The sequence below is a fragment of the Bos mutus genome, chromosome 11 (assembly GCF_027580195.1).
Source record: "Bos mutus isolate GX-2022 chromosome 11, NWIPB_WYAK_1.1, whole genome shotgun sequence".
Lineage (NCBI taxonomy): Eukaryota > Metazoa > Chordata > Mammalia > Artiodactyla > Bovidae > Bos > Bos mutus.
In genome coordinates, this window is record NC_091627.1 from 2,354,568 (window position 1) to 2,370,254 (window position 15,687).

General features: G+C 58.8%; 1 protein-coding gene across 5 annotated transcripts in view; it reads left to right on the plus strand.

The window, feature by feature from the left end:
* VAV2 (vav guanine nucleotide exchange factor 2) overlaps window positions 1–15,522 on the plus strand; it is a 187,295-nt gene extending 171,773 nt beyond the window's left edge. Inside the window, exons 20-28 of one of the 5 annotated variants that reach the window (XM_070378688.1) lie at window positions 321–448; window positions 1,550–1,624; window positions 2,876–2,928; window positions 4,196–4,312; window positions 7,265–7,352; window positions 8,508–8,631; window positions 9,442–9,528; window positions 10,463–10,617; window positions 13,222–15,522. In XM_070378688.1, the coding sequence (XP_070234789.1) occupies window positions 321–448; window positions 1,550–1,624; window positions 2,876–2,928; window positions 4,196–4,312; window positions 7,265–7,352; window positions 8,508–8,631; window positions 9,442–9,528; window positions 10,463–10,617; window positions 13,222–13,269 (875 nt within the window). In that variant the 3' untranslated portion in view covers window positions 13,270–15,522. Of the gene's footprint in view, window positions 1–320; window positions 449–1,549; window positions 1,625–2,875; window positions 2,929–4,195; window positions 4,313–7,264; window positions 7,353–8,507; window positions 8,632–9,441; window positions 10,404–10,459; window positions 10,618–13,221 lie in introns of those variants that run through there. The other 4 variants (XM_070378685.1, XM_070378686.1, XM_070378687.1 and 1 more) reach the window with 4 other exon arrangements.
* The last annotated feature ends 165 nt before the right edge of the window (window positions 15,523–15,687 follow it).

Consider the following 15,687-nt stretch of genomic DNA (forward strand, 5'->3'; position numbering starts at 1 on the left):
AGGAATGCGTGGTCTCCTGCTCCACGCAGCGCTCCGCCACAGATCCCACGGTGTCTGGAGGAAGACACATAAAGTGCTCTCTAAAAACAGGTTACCGTTATGGAAATGACACCCTGAACCTGTTCATCACATAAATAGTTTATTGATACTTATGATGTTTAAGGAAGAGACATGCGAGTCTTAGGGGAAGATTTCAAGGAGGAACGCGACAGGGCCCCGTCCACGTCCAAGAGCCCCAAGGGGTCCGAGAAGGCCAGGGAGGCCAAGGGCGCCTTGGACGACGTCACCAAGCCAGGCCTCTCCGGCCCTGTCCTCCGCAGGTCCCAAGATGGTGGCCGTGCAGAATTACCATGGCAACCCCGCTCCCCCCACGAAGCCGGCGCTGACCTTCCAGACGGGCGATGTGATCGAGCTGCTGAGAGGCGACCCCGAGTCTCAGTGGTGGGAGGTGGGTCCCGGGAGGATCTCGCCCCCAGCTGCCCCCTCCTCACTCCCCAGGGCAGAAGTGGAGAGTGCTGCGTTTCCAGGCCGGGCTGGGCTTGGGGTGCTACACCATCAGAGAGAAAATGGCTGTTCGCAGGGCCTGGGTGTCAGGGTGTCTGCTTTGACGTGGCAGGGGGAGCAGCGTCCCCTCGCCAGAGAGACCGTTGTCGTCTGAGCCCTTTCCCTGCAGCCTCCTGCCTGGGCTGCGTCCTGTACGTACAGACCACGCCTCTCCCACCCTGCTTCCCAGCCCGCCCCAGCGCTGGGGGACAGCATGTCCGAGGCCCTGCACAGCCATCCCCCAGGAGACACAGGTCCCCGTGATGGTCTGTGGTTCTGGGCCGAGAATCCTGCTGTTCCAGTTAGGGGGCCCGAGAAGGGGGGTGGGGTGGCCAATGCTGCTGCTCTCCTAAGCCCCGTCCCCGGGGGTCCACACGGCGCCCCAGGGACCCAGGGCACTTCCCGCCCGGGGACCGCAGTGACCTGCTTAGAACTGACGCTAGCACACGTGTTCGTCAGCGTCCGAGTCACGCGTGCGGTGCTTGTCACTGCGTCCTCACTCACGGACTCGCTATGCTAGGCTGTGCCTCATGTAACTGATTCAGTGGCTGCGGTCCGGTCTCCCCCACGCTGACCCGGCCACCCGCTGCCCCTCCTCTCCCCGGTGTCCCCGGGGCCGTGAGGTCTGAGTGGCCCTGCAGAGACACTTGGCTGATGGGAAGGTGGGGGCTGCTGGGGGGACCTTGGGAGGGAGCGGGGAGAGTGAACCCCCGACCCCAGGTCCATGATCCCCTGACGGCTTGGGAAGGGCCGGTGTGGATAAGAGGAGACGGCTTCCGGGAGAGAGAGTTTATCCCTTCTCTGGGGCCTCAGTGTCTTTGGGAAGTGGGGTGCCCCCCACTTCACCTTCCTGCCCAGAATGGCTCTGAGTTCAGCTCAGGTGACAACAGGTGATGCTGTAACAGGCTTCTCAGGGACTCCCCTCGTCCTCCGTGGGATAACTCCCTGCCTCCCCCAAAACTAGCCAGGCCAGGCCCCGCACACCCTGACCTCTGTCCACCCCCAGGGTCGGCTGGTGCAGACCAGGAAGTCAGGCTACTTCCCCAGCTCGTCTGTGAAGCCCTGTCCTGTGGATGGAAGGGTGAGTACTTTTCATGGAAGCTTCTGGAGCGTGGGGCCAGGGTGCCGTGAGTGCCGAGAACATCCTTCTCACTCAGGACACCCTGGGCTTGTTCAGGCCATCACGAGCTGGCCTCAGAGCTGGGACGGGAGTCCAAGAGGCAGGGGTGCCCTCCTGGTGGGAAGACATGGCTGGTCTTAAAAACACTAAAATGGGCATCTCTGTAGCAGGTATCACGGACCAGAGACCAGCTGCCTGTCTTCAGCTTTTAGGGCCTTCATAGGTCTTCTCCCTCAAACATAGAGATGCAGAGCTAGGGACTGTGTTATTTAGAAAAGAGGCGATATGGCATTTCTTTCATTTGAGTGCTGTGGAGCAGATCCTGCTGTGTTACAAACGGCATCTCGCTGTCAGCCGTGAATGAAGGCATCACCCCCATTCCCCCAGGAAAAGACAGCTAAGACTGAGAGAATGAAACTTCTCCCAAAGTGGCAGCAGGCAGGTGCAAGGCTCCTGGGAGTCCTGGAGCGCCCATCGGGCCCTGCCTGGCCTGCGGCCCCACTGCCCAGCCTGCCGCTTCCGCGCAGGCCATTGCCCCGGTGAAGGAGAAAGCATTTTTGGACGTGCCTTGCTGACAGGGCAAGGGGACCAGACAGCAGAGGAAGAAAATGTCGCTAACTCACTGAGTGGCCTGTGTGTGTTGCGGGAGGCACTTCCTGGCCCTGGGCCTCAGTTTTCCCATTGGCATGGTGACTGGGGTGGGGTGGGGACAGGTAGTCTGGCATTTTTACCCATCCTGTGGTCTGGTGAGGGGGCCCGGGGGGAGGGCTGTGGCCACTAAGGGCACAGCGTGGGGTCTGCAGAGTGGCACGGTTCACCTGCAGATGGAGCCCTCCGCCTGCAGACACTACTGCCGGCCCCATGCCCACCCTTGGGTCTGCACAGAGAACAGGAGGGTAGGGTGTGCTCCTGTCCACTGCTGAGAAGTCCCAGCAGCCTTTGGGTTGCTCTCTTCCTTCTAACAGTGCACTGGTCGTTGAGTGCTATACGTTCATTCATTCAGTCAATCATTCATTCAGTCAAACCCACCGAGTACCTGCCTAGAGACGGTGCGTCCCGGCACCTCCCACGCCAGTGGCTCTGGGTGAGAGTTCACAGATGTGCTGGGAGCCAGGGCTGGGCCCCCCAGCTCACCGATGATAGGAAACCGCTGGTCCCCACGCTGTGGACAGTCCCTGGGGAGACACTGACCCCAGCATTCTCTCCTGCCAGCCACCCATCAGCCGGCCGCTGTCCCGGGAGATGGACTACACGGCATACCCCTGGTGAGTGGGTCAGTGGGTCCCCTTCGTGCTGGGGGCGTGAGGTCCCTGGCTGCCCCTCGTGTCTCCAGGGTGGCTGAGCCCAGCTGGATGCGGCCCCTTCTCCCCTTCTCAGCTGTGAGTCGCTGGGAAACAGGGAGAATATTCTGTACCCCAGGCAGCTGTTTCCCTGTAACAAACAGATAGATCATCAGGTTAGAACATTAGGAGAAGGAAACCTTTTTTAAATGAGATCTTACTTGAGTATAAAATATAGAAAAGGAGTTGTGAAAGTGTTAGTCGCGCAGTTGTGTCCAACTCTTAGTGACCTCATGGACCGTAACCCGCCAGGCTCCTCTGTCCATGGACTCTCCAGGCAAGAAGACTGGAGTGGGGCCATTTCCCTCTCCAGGGGATCTTCCTGACCCAGGGATCAAACCAGGTCTCCTGCATTGCAGGCAGATTCTTCACCATGTGAGCCATGTATTTAAGGCCAAAAGTTATAACTGTATTTACTCACACAGTGCTTGATGAGAGAGGTGGGGCTGTTTGATGAATAAATGTGAGTGTGGATGTGGGAGGCGTGAGTCTCACGTGCAGGTCGGCCTGGGCTCTAGCTTTTATCACCCCGTCTGCAGGCTCACCCGCTGCCTGGGACCGGGGCTCAGCCGCCACACCCGTGTCTCTGAGACCCCAGGGTCTGTTCCCTCTAGTACACTATTCACTGCATTTGAATGTGGAGGGTGGAGGACTTGCCTGTGATTCTTCACTTGAGGCACAGAATTTCAGTTTTCTAATGAATCCATTTACAGAAGTCCCAACTCAGCCCTACAGGGAGGTGCGAATGGGGTCAGGCTTTGTTCTGGAGAAGAGACGGGCTGTGGGTGGGCTTCATTTTCATAGAGATGGAGAGAAAAGCTTCCAGACACAAAGGGTTAGAACACAAAACAAGACCCTACGTGAGCAGTTTGTGTTTTTTTCTTCTTCCTAAACAGTAAGAATTTGGAAAGGACATTTTGATCTAGTGCCTTTTCCCTGAATGCCTCTTGCAGACCCTGGGTTCTGGAGGGTGAGACCCAGGTGGACTGGCTGGGTCTGGGCCCTCTTCTCCACCCTGTGCGCTGGCACGTAGATGCCCCGCCCCTGTCTCCTCTGGGCCCCGCCCACCCCTCGCCCCGCCTCCTGGGGGCGTGGCCTCGCTTCCCAGTAGGCTCTTAAGCAGTAAGTTAGAGGCCGGCTGGTTATCCTTCAGGCCGTGTGACACAAGGCTCCGTCTCCTCCTCTGCTCCAGGTTTGCTGGAAATATGGAGAGGCAGCAGACCGACAACCTGCTCAAACCCCACGCCAGCGGGACCTACCTAATCAGGGAGCGGCCGGCGGAGGCCGAGCGCTTTGCCATAAGTATCAAGTACGTGGAGGCTGGGGGTCAGGGAGACCCCTGCCCCAGTGCCGTTCTGAATCGGGCGTCCACATCCCCACCAGATCCTGGGCTTGCTGGGTGTGGCCTTGGGACGTGCCGCCCACACTGCGCGCTTTAGGCATGAAAGGCTTCAGCCCACGGCCTTGGGGCTGGGATCCCCCTGCCCCGAAGCTGCCCCCTCCTGGGTCTCCTGTCTCCTCTTCAAAGGACAGAAGCTGACTGGTGGCTGGTCGCCACTGGCACAGGACACACCCTGGACCAGTGTCTCGGGCCAGTGAATAGAGGGCTCTGGTTTGCTGTGACCTCAGCGGGGTCAGGAGCCCCGAGCACAGTGGTCTGTGTCCAGGGAAGCCCTCCTCGGGTCTGCTGGGTGGGTGCTGGTGCGAGGGATGGGGGAGGTCCATGGCAGGGCCACTGGGTGCTTTGAGTGAGTAACAGAAGTCTGGTATCAAGTGAGTAACAGATGTCGACATGAGGGAGCAGGGAGACCTTTTCTGTAGGAGACAGGAGCGCCTCTGGCTGTTAGGGGCAGACAAGAACCAAGCTCAGCGGGGCCACACCCAGGTCCTGAAGACACAGCCCGCTCCCATTCTTCCGTTTCAGCTTTTGCTCTCCCCTCTATCTACACCAGCCTCCTCTACATCTGGGCCCAGTGGGGGCTGAGGGCATGGATGCCCCAGCAGTGGGGGCCAGTGATGACCCGAGCACTTGCCACTGGCCAGCACGTGTGTGCGCACGTGTGTGTACATGTGTGAATGTGTGTGAGTGCGTGTGAATGTGTGTGAGTGTGCACGTGTGAATGTGTGCGCACATGTATGTGCACATGTGTGAACGTGTGTGCACATGTGAGAGCATTGTGCACCCGTGTATGTATGTGGATGTGCGTGCACATGTGTACATGTGTGAATGTGCACGTGTGAGTGTGTGCACGTGTGAACATGTGTGTGAGTGTGTATGTTGTGAGAACGTGTGTGAATGTGTGCACGTGTGTATGTGTGTGAATGTGCGTGCACGTGTGTACATGTGTGAATGCACGTGTGCGTGTGTGCATGTGTGAACGTGTGTGTCATGAGAACGTGTGTGCATGTGTGTCGTGAGAACATGTGTGCACATGTGCACGCACGTGTGTACATGTGTGAATGCGCGTGTGCGTGTGTGTGCACGTGTGAACATGTGTGAGCGTGTGTCAGAATGTGTGTGCATGTGTGTGTCGTGAGAACGTGTGTGCACATGTACACACACTTGTGTACATGTGTGAACATGTGTGCGTGTGTGAATGTGTGCACATGTGTGTGCACGTGTGTGAACCTCCCCCTTCCCCCCCCACATTACTGAGGGGTCTGCAGGTGGTCATTCCCTGGTCATCCAGGGCAGGGTCTCACTGTACAGAATGGCTCCTGGAGGACCTCCAGGTGGGAGTGCTGCAGGTCAGGATCTGGGGAACCAGGAGGAGTTGAAACTGAAGATGAGACCCCTCACCCAAGTGGACAACCTGCCTTGGTCCCCACGGCCTTTCTAAGAGGCCCCACAAATGTTTGGGCCTGAAAACAATGCACTGGTTTTTCTAAAATGCAAAAACCAGAGGACGCCTGAAGATGTTCACTGAAAGCGACAGCTGTCCAGTGGCCTCCAGCTGGACGTAGCCTGGGCCACCCGGCACGTAGGACTGCTCTCGAGCCGAGGTCAGCTGTGCCTGCCATGGGTGATGGGCTTGGTGAGGTGTGGCCCAGTGTGGGCGGGGCCTCCCACCGCAGCAGTCTTGGCAGGGCCCCAGGAGAGCAGAGGAGCATGAGGCTTGATGGCAGGTCCATGGCAGAGCTGTCCCTCACCTGATGGGAATTCATGGAGCACCTTCTGGGTCCCGGGCCCGTAGGGCTCTGGAGTGGGGCTCAGAGGGCCTTGTCCAAGGAGCTTGGCAGGGGGGAGGTGAGCACGCTCACTCACTTTGAATCCAGGAGAAGCAGGGTGGGGGCTGTTCCACAAGGCCCCACTGGGGAGGAGGCTGGCCAGCTTGCGTACGCTTACTTAACAGCTCTTTATTCCGTCCACTGGTTTCCAGATGGTAAACCAATCTTGCATTCCTGGAATGTTGCATTTAACTGTGGTGTAAAGTCCCTCTCATATGTCGGTGTGTATAGGTGTGCATATGGAGAGAGAGTCACTATAATGATGGTCTGTTGAGGATTTGTGCCTCTCTCGTCCTAGAGGATGTTGGGGTGTGGTTTTCTGTACTCCTGATGTCTTTGGCTTTGGAGTCAGCTGGCAAGGGGCGGGGTGGTATTTGGAAGGGAGGGGTACGAGCTCTCCTTTGAGGCCACATTTGAGTTGAGATCTGGCACACGAGGCAGGGTCCTGAGGGTGGCAGGAGGCTGAGCATTCCGGGCTGAGGGCGCTGCCCGTGCCAGGGCCTTGAGGGCCTGTGCTCGGCGTGTCTGAGGAAGAGCCCCTCCAGGGGCGAGGGTGCGGAGGAGGAGAGTCTTAGGAGACAGTGGCACAGCTGGGGTGAGGCCACGCCCCTCAGGCCTCACGGACTGAGGTCAGATCTCTGCCTTACAAACGGTGCTGCAGCGGAAGCCTCAGGGTGGGGGCGGGGGGAGGCAGGGAGGGAGACGTCCCCAGTGCAGACAGCAAGCAGCATCTGGGATGGACGTCTCCGCAGGGCTGCGGGGAGGACGGGTGTGGGGCTCTGGGGCCCTAGGCCTTGGCTGACCCGGGAGTTTGGGCTTCAGACAGACCAGGCGGCCTGGTGGATGGATGGACAGACGGTCTGAGGCAGGCCCAGGCTGGGGTGGGGGAGAGGGCCAAGAGGGAGCAGCGAAGAGCAGGAGGTGTGGGCCGGGGGCCCGGGTCTTTGCTCCGCACACGTGCAGTGAGCCCGGAGCCCTGCAGGGCTGGGGCCGCGCGGCCTGCAGTGACCACCGCGCCCGTGTGCTTGGCCAGGTTCAACGACGAGGTGAAGCACATTAAGGTGGTGGAGAAGGACAGCTGGGTCCACATCACAGAAGCCAAGAAATTTGAGAGCCTCTTGGTACGTGGTCCTGGGGAGCTCCCACTGGCCCGTCCCCGAAGGTGGGAGGAGGGCCTAGGTCTCCCACTGAGGCCACCCCAGGGAGGAGCCCAGCAAGTGTCCTGCAGGCCAGGCTCCCAGTGGGGAGGGCCCAGCAAGTGTCCCCCACCGCTGGGCTAGGGGCTGCTCTTCTACGGTGGGGTCGGGGGTGCTTCCAGTGTGAGAAAGATCCAGGAAAGCTGGTCTGTAAGGCACCTTGGGACCGGTAAGGCAGCTCCCAGGTCAGCACCTCTGTCCCCCAAACCCTGAGGTGGACAGCAGGGTCACCAGCCTCCCACAGCCCGTTCACGCCGAGCCTCTGCGGGAGCCAGAAACTGAGGCCCAGGGAGGCTGCATCCAGGTCTGGCTGCCGGCCGGACTCACGCACATGGGGCTTCCGGTGCCTGCCCCCGCCTCGCCCAGAACTGTCCCGGCCCAGCCAGAAAGCCATAAATACATGAACAGTCCTCCTTAAAATGATTTAAAGTTAGACCCAGTGTTTCTTTGCTCAATCACACGTGTTGCGTGTGTGGAGACCGTCTAACCCGAGCACGTGGGCTCTCAGACGTCCCACTGTGGCCGCAGGAAAGCCCACGGTAAAAGGGAAAGTGCCCCACAACGTGCCCCCAACCCTGATGTTCTTGTTTCAGGGTGAGTCCCCCCAGCCTGGAGTGGAGCCCAGGCGTGGTTTATGGGTTCCTTTTCCAGACAATGCCACTGTTCACACGGACCCAACCTTAGTTTACCTCTGGGCACAGTGAACACTCACCAGGGGGACGGCCCTCTCTCTTCCAGCCCCGCTGTAGCTGCACGGCACTCAGTCACGTGGATACGCTGTGCATTCTAGAAGCACTTCCCTGCTGTTGGGTGGGTGGGGGTTTCTGATTTTTTCCTGTTGTGAAGAGTGTTGCAGGGCGTGTCTGTGGCCATCCGTCCTGGCCTTCTTCCCGCGGCTCTTCCTTTAGAAATGTTTGGGAGAGAAATTGCAGGATCAAAAGTCTTTGCCATACTGACCGCGCCCCGCCCCCTGTCTGGGAGCTGAGGTCGGCGGCGGCTAGGAGGAGGGGCAGAGGCGGGGCAGGGCTCCCGGGAGGACTGCCTGGAGGCGGAGGCAGCAGTGCCACGTGCATCCTGCAGGAGCTGGTGGAGTACTACCAGTACCACTCGCTCAAGGAGAGCTTCAAGCAGCTGGACACCACACTCAAGTACCCGTACAAGGCCTGGGAACGCACAGCCTCCAGGGCCTCCAGCCGCTCCCCAGGTAACGCCCCTTCCAGGAAGGCTTCCGGTGGACCTCCCTGACCTAGGCCCGAGCCCCTTCCCGATTCCCGCCCCTGGGAGGGGTGGCCCAGGTCCCCCAGCACTTCGCCAGCACCGTGCCTAGCCAGGGTGCCCGGGCAGCCCCGTGTGACCGGTCGGGAGTTCCAGCTCTGAATCGCTGCTCCAAACCTCGGTGCCTCTGCCTGGAGGTCAGCATGGGGAGGGAGCCGGGGCAGGTCCCTTCTGTCCCCAGATCCATCCCTGTGCCCCACCCCCCTCCCCCACCCCCTCCCAGGGAACCCGGCTGCCAGGGAGCCAGAGCTGGGACCTCGACTTGGGGATGGGGCTGCCTGGCACAGACGGGCCCCAGCTGGATAGACAGGCAAGGTGGGCCCGGGGCTCCATCTTGGAGCCACTCTGCTTCGTCCCGCTGCAGGGGCTCGTAGAACCACAGGGCCCCCCACCCCGGGCAGAGCAGGCCAGAGAGGAAGCCAGGCCTTCAGTAGGCGCCTCCTGAGCTCAGTGCGGGGCTGGGCCCTTCAGCAAGCGCCTCCTGAGTGCAGGCGCAAGGCTGGGATCTCTGCACGTGTCCTTTCCTGCGTCCCTGCTCCAGCCTGCCTGCTGGGAGGAGGTGGTCCAGGACACAGGTGCTGGGGGCGGGGGTGAGGGCAGCTGTGTCCATGCCCAGGTGGGCCTCAAGACTCCAGCTGCCCTCCTGGCGCCCTGGGTAGCCCCCCCCATCCCTGCTGCCTGTGACTGCGTGTGGATGCCCCCAGCTCCCCTTTTCACCTTCTCTCTCGCCTCTTTGCAGCTTCCTGCGCTTCCTACAACTTTTCTTTTCTCAGTCCTCAGGGCCTCGGCCTTGCTTCTCAGGGCTCCTCCACACCCTTCTGGTCAGGTACCGCTGCTGCTCGGGGGCGTGGGGGGCCCGGCCTGCTGCCAGCCGACCCACAGCCCCAGCCTGACCGTGTCCACAGCCACTGCAGCTGGGGCGGGGCGGGGCAGGGAAGCTGGACGCTGGCGGGGGTGGGAGGGGGGCTGCTGCCGCTCCTGTGGACACTGTTGGGCTCGGCCCTGCCCTCGCCTTTGAATCGCTCACCCCCATGACCGCTCCCCAGCTCATCAGCCAGTGCCCCCTACTGCTTCCTGGGAGCTTGGCCTCTGATAGCAGCAAACGGCCCAGCGGCCCTCTTGAGGGAGGCGGGAGCAGATCGGGGTGGGCCCTGCTCGGCAACAGTAAGGAGGACTTGTGGGACTCAGTGCAGAGGGACAGTCTTGACTGGCCCTGACCGCTCAGCCTGCTGCTGCCAGAGTCAGAGCCCACCCAGCAGCTGTTTGTGCAACGCCCCCGTCCTCGTGTCCATTGCCACCTGTCCATCAGGACTCCCGGGTCCCAGGCCACGCTGGTCCAGCCCAGTGTCCAGTTTGGTTTGGGGTTGGACACCAGTGCCCTGGGGTCCACGTCCAGGCCCTTGTCAGGGTGACAGCTGGGGCTGGGCAGCGGTCACCCTGCAGTCCACTCATGTGTTTCCCAGACGCTGGGCACGTGGGAAGGCCCTCAGAGAGCTATGATGGCCCCCAGCGAGGGTGGTGAAGCTCTGGCTCCAGCCCGGTGCGGCTCACATGGCCCACATGCCTGCAGCCTGGGCACCCCCAGAGGACTGAGGGGCCCTGGGATTGGAGCCTGGTCTGTCCCTCTGGTGTCTTTGTGCTTGACAGCCTCCTCTGCGGGCACAAGGCCGGGCCCCGGGGGAGAGACCCAGCTCAGTCTGAGGACCCGCACCCTGGAGGCCCCGACGTCACCGTGTGACGCCGCCCATCTCCCCCAGCAGTGTTCACACCCCGTGTCATCGGCACGGCCGTGGCCAGGTACAACTTCGCCGCCCGCGACCTGCGGGAGCTCTCGCTGCGGGAAGGTGACGTGGTGAAGATATACAGCCGCATCGGCGGGGACCAGGGCTGGTGGAAGGGCGAGACCAGCGGCCGGGTGAGTGGGTCGGCCTGGCCCTGGCCCCAGTCGGAGACCCCAGCTCACGCTGGGGCTTGGGGAGGCAGGGCTCCGGCTGACACCAAGCACCACCCTGCCCAACCCTGTGCCCTCTGACCTCGCCTGGAAGACTTAGTGTCCACAGGCTCCACGAGCTGGGGTCACGTTGTGAGGAAGCGACTTCCTGGCTCAGATCTGGACCCCGGCTGGTCTGACCCTGTGTCCGTACTCAGCCCTATTCTGGGGTCCATCGTGGTGAAGGCAGAGACAGATGTTGGGTGCAGTCTTCAAGTCACGTGCTTGTGCCCGACCCTCTTTGCAGGCAGGTTGCCTCGGGACTGAGAGCAGAGCCTGGGTGCCGTCACTGGGTTCCTGCCATTCCTTAAGACTCCGTTTACACCTTGATATGGGAAGGGACGCATAGTGTCCCCACGCAGCCTGCGACTCAGACCCGTGGCTCCTTATCCCGGTACCCGGTCTGGCCTCCCTGGCTTTGAACGGTTCCATTGGCATTCACCCAACAGGGTACCTGAGCTCCACAAACCACTGATTCGGAAACGTCCAGCTTTTGGGGGGCTGCAGCTGCCCATAGATGTGGCCAGACTTGGCTCCCGTCACTCACTGTTCCATTGCCAGGTGGAGAAAACTGGTCTGCCTTCACCTGGCATGTTGTCTGCCCTTGGAGACCCCTGGGTCTGACCCTGTTTCCATCTGACAGCCCTTCAGAAGTATGAGGCCACTGAGTTCTAGGCAGTTGACCTAGAGGGCTGGGGCCACTAGCTCTCAAGTGTTGAGAGGCACCTGGAGCTTCATAAGCACACACCTGGGCCTTCACTTGATTACTTGGTTCAGGTGATATCTGCTGAGTTTCTGCACTATAAATGAGCTGTAATTAATAAGTAACATGCAGGATAATACTTTGAAATCAGATAAATAGCCTATTCCTCATCAAACTTTCACCTACTGGTTTTATCATTCATTGATTAATTTTGCCTATTCAGTTATTTCTATCGTGGTAGAAAATAGTGATCTTCTGTCTTTTCTTTGACACTTCTTGGTGGGCATTCTACTGAAAGAAAAGGCTTTCACGTCTCTAGTTGGTCATTCCCGCCCCTTGCCCCAAGAATCAGCCATCTGTCCACCAAGACCTGCTTCCTTTCTGTGAGCTATTGTATTGAGTTCATTTTTGCAGAGTATTTTTACTGGAACTAGAGTTCTAGGCTGCAGGTCTTTTATTTCCGCACTTTGAGGATGTCTTTCCATCGTCCCCAGTCTGCCATCATTTCTGTATAAAAGTCTGTCAACATTCTTACGGTGGTTCCTTTGCAAGAAACGGGGCTCCATGTGGGGGAAAAAAAAAATCTTTGCTTTTCATCAGTTTTACCAGAATGTGCCTGTGGGTTTTTTTTTTTTCCCTGTATTAACTCTGAGATTTGCGGAGCTTTCCGAATGTGTGGCTGTACATTCTTCATCTGTTTTGGAAGTTTTTCAGCTATTGTGTCTGCTCCGTTTTCTCTCTTCTCTTCCTGGGGCTCTGCTCGCAAGTCTTTCCCACTGTGCTGTTGTTCGGTCCCTGAGCTGCGTCTGACTCTGCAACCCCGTGGCCCGCAGCGTGCCAGCCCCCGTGGCCCGTGTGTGACTCGCGTGGCCTCCTGTGGTTTTCATCCATTTCCCTGGTTTCCCATCTCGTTCCTTTTTGTTGGCTGACCCTCCAGTGTCTTCTGTTTTGTCTCTTCTGCTCTTTATTTCAATCATTATGTTTTCAGTTCTGGGATTTCTATTTGATTTCTGATTTCAGTTCTCTGGTAAGATTTTCTGCTTTTTCGTCAGTGTTCTGAAGCAGGCAAGTGGGGGTTACTTACATTTCCTAACGGATGACCCCAGTGTCTGGATTCCCTGTAGATTTGCCTCTGCCATCTGCGTTTTATCATAGCTTCTGTCACTTGGGCCTGATTAAATGCCAAGCTCGTGCATAAAGCACAGCAGAGGCTCTGGATGGATGCTGTTTTCCTCTGGAGAGGGTTTAACTTTTTGTTGTTGCTGGCAGTTCGCTGGTGGGCAGGCTGTCTGGAGCTGCTTGGGGCTGGTGCATTCCAGGGTCATCACTACCCCTGGGCCTTGGCTCTGCTAGGTTTTTTCCTCTTCTCCAGGGCCTGTCTCAAGACAGGCCTGCCTTAGAACAACAGCCTTTTAAAGAATCCCCCAACTCCACAAGCCTCCACTCACCCTCATCCTTCACACACACTTCCCGATAGCTTCCCTGACTGCTCAGTTGGTAAAGAATCCACCTGCGATTCAGGAGACCCCGGTTCAGTTCCTGGGTCAGGAAGATCCACTGGAGAAGGGATAGGAAACCCACTTCAGTACTCTCAGGCTTCCCTTGTGGCTCAGCTGGTAAAGTATCCACCTGCAATGCAGGAGACCTGGGTTCAATCCCTGAGTTGGGAAGATCCCCTGGAGAAGGGAAAGGCCACCCACTCCAGTATTCTGACCTGGAGCATTCCATGAACTGTATAGTCCATGGGGTCGCAAAGAGTTGGACATGACTGAGCGACTTTCACTTTCTTCACACAAACACTTACATGAGTCTGACATTGTTTTCAGGTCGGCTGGTTTCCTTCAACGTATGTAGAAGAGGAGGGCGTCCAGTGACAGCAAGATCACGGACAGGACTCTCGGATTTTCTTGGAAGAGTTGCTCCAGCGATGAAGTCTGTCTCTAGTTCTGCAACTCAGAGGGGAAATGCCCGCCAGCCTTCCAGTCTTCAGCAGCCCGTGGGGATGGGGAGGGGGTTCAGAACCTACGTGTGATCTGTCCTGCCATCGGTCTGCCCTTGGTGGCCTGTCCTGGGTACGCTGCTTGTACATAGAGAAAATCTGGGCCAGCCCTGGGTGCCAGGGAGAGGGAGTGCCCATGGGTGGCATCCTGAGCCGGGCTCTGGGTGACAGCTGAGGCCAGAGCTCACCTGGCCCCTGTCCTGTCAAGATGGCCTTCAGGAGCTTGGGTTTGAAAAGCAGGTGCCATCCAGGGAGGGCTGGGCTCCACGGAGGGGACCTTCCCCTGACCCCTTCCATTCAGCCTCTGGACCCTCAGCCCTCCTGCATCCTACTGCTCCCAGGGGGAGGCTTCAGGCCTTGAGAAGCAGAAGGGGCCAGAGCAGGCTGCTGTGCCTGGGGACAGAAGGGGTCATCGCCAGGGCCTGTGCAGCCCCTCAGGCTCCCCCGTCCCTCTGCATCAGGGGTGTGGAAAGACCCCCCAGGGAGGCCCCCTGTCTCAGGCGGGAGCCTTAGGAACGATGAAGCTGCCAGCCCTGCTCCCGAGTCACAGGTACTGTCTCTGCCCAGAATCCTTGGTGTGTGTCTGTCCTGTCCTGCTGCCGGTGGGTACATGGTTTATAAATGCTGACGAGGGCGGGAAGCAAATGGAGTTTGCTGCTCACTTGGTCTCTGCTGCTCACACTCCTCTCCAGAAGGATGCCCCACCCCGCCCCCCACTGCCCCCGAGCAGGCTGGGGCCTGCTGCGTCTCCCATATCCTGCCAGGTGGCCACTGAAAGTCTGCCCAGCCTTTGCACAGATGTTGGTTCTAGCCCTTGGCAAGTCTTCAAGACTCCTGCAGCCCGTGAAATGGGGCCTGTGGCCAGCCCTGAATAAGTGCTCTTGGGGGTGACTCCACCCCCTGGACTTCCCCCTCCTCGCTCCTCCTGGCCCTTGACCTCTGGCTGGCTTTGCCAGTCCCCATCCTCTCAGCCTGGATGTTGCATGAGTCCCAGCAATGCTGTCTCCTCCCAGCTCTGTGCCAAAGCTGCTGCTGCAGCCTGGGCTTTGTGGGTCCCCCTTTCCCAGGGCTCAGCTGCACGAGGTCGGCCATTGCCGAGGCTGGGCCCTGCTGGGGTGGGTGCTGGTGGCCACCCAGCACCCTGCGGTTCCTCGGAGGTCAGCCTCATAATCTCCAGGCTTGGCTGGCACAGCAGCCTTCTGGCTTGGGGAGGAAGTGGGGAGGGGTCTCAGAGGGCGTGTAGCAAGCAGGAGGCAGAAGGCAGCCAGCAGAGGCTTGGGGAGTGAGGGTGACAGGATTGTGTTTGGGGTGGTGGGCAAGGGAGGGGTGGGGAGGAAGAATTTTTCACAGAGAAAGCAGACCCGAAACTTGTCATCAGGGCGCACCCAGCACTTTGCACGTGGCCTCTGCTCAGCTGGCCCAGCCGCCAGCCACGATGGGAGGGGAGGAGACCAGCTGCCCTCGTCGTGTTTACAGTTGTCGGGAAGGTTTTGGTTTTTGTTATTGTTGTTGGGGTTTTGTTTTGTTTCATTGTTTTTTTTTTTTGGTTTGGCTTGTTTGTTTTTTAAGAGAGGGGAAAAAAAAAGTTTGTAATTATTTCCTCCAAAGCTCCCATTATATATCTGTGAATAATAAGGAAGAGATTTTATAATAGCAGAAAGTAATGTATATTTGGAGGTCATCGTGAAACAGGGCGTGGTGGCAACGAACGACACTGAGAGAACCCCGCGTGGGAGCCCGGCTCTCAGAGAACCCCGCGTGGGAGCCCGGCTCTCAGAGAACCCCGTGTGGAAGCCTGGCTCTCGTGACTGTTCTGCTTCGGTTTTGTTTGTCTGGAGACTCGTCTCAGTTGGGTTAGTTTTCGCACTGCTGGCAGCAGGAAAGGAGAGGACTGGACTCAGGCTGGGATGCGGGTAGTTTCGGCATGACACAGACCACCTCTGGGGTGGCTTCGGAGCTGGGACCTGAGATTAGCTGTGAACCCTTAGGAGCCCGATGCATGCAGGTCAGGGGTCTGAGGGTCCTGCTGCTGGCGGTGACCCCAAACAGAAGACAGACTGTACATTTGCCAATAGGTTTTTTCAGACCACGGTTTCTACTGCAAATAAACCTGAGTTCTTTTCTGCAAGAGTGGCTGGCCTTTTGTGCTGGGGAGGAGGGCGTGGCTGGATTCCTCTGTCTGTGTCCAGAAGGTTCTACCCATCTGAATACTGTTGGCCCAGGGGTGGTGGCCTGGGTCAGACGTGTGCCTTGGGGTGACAGCCTCAGGCACAGGCTGGGGGTCTGGAGGGAT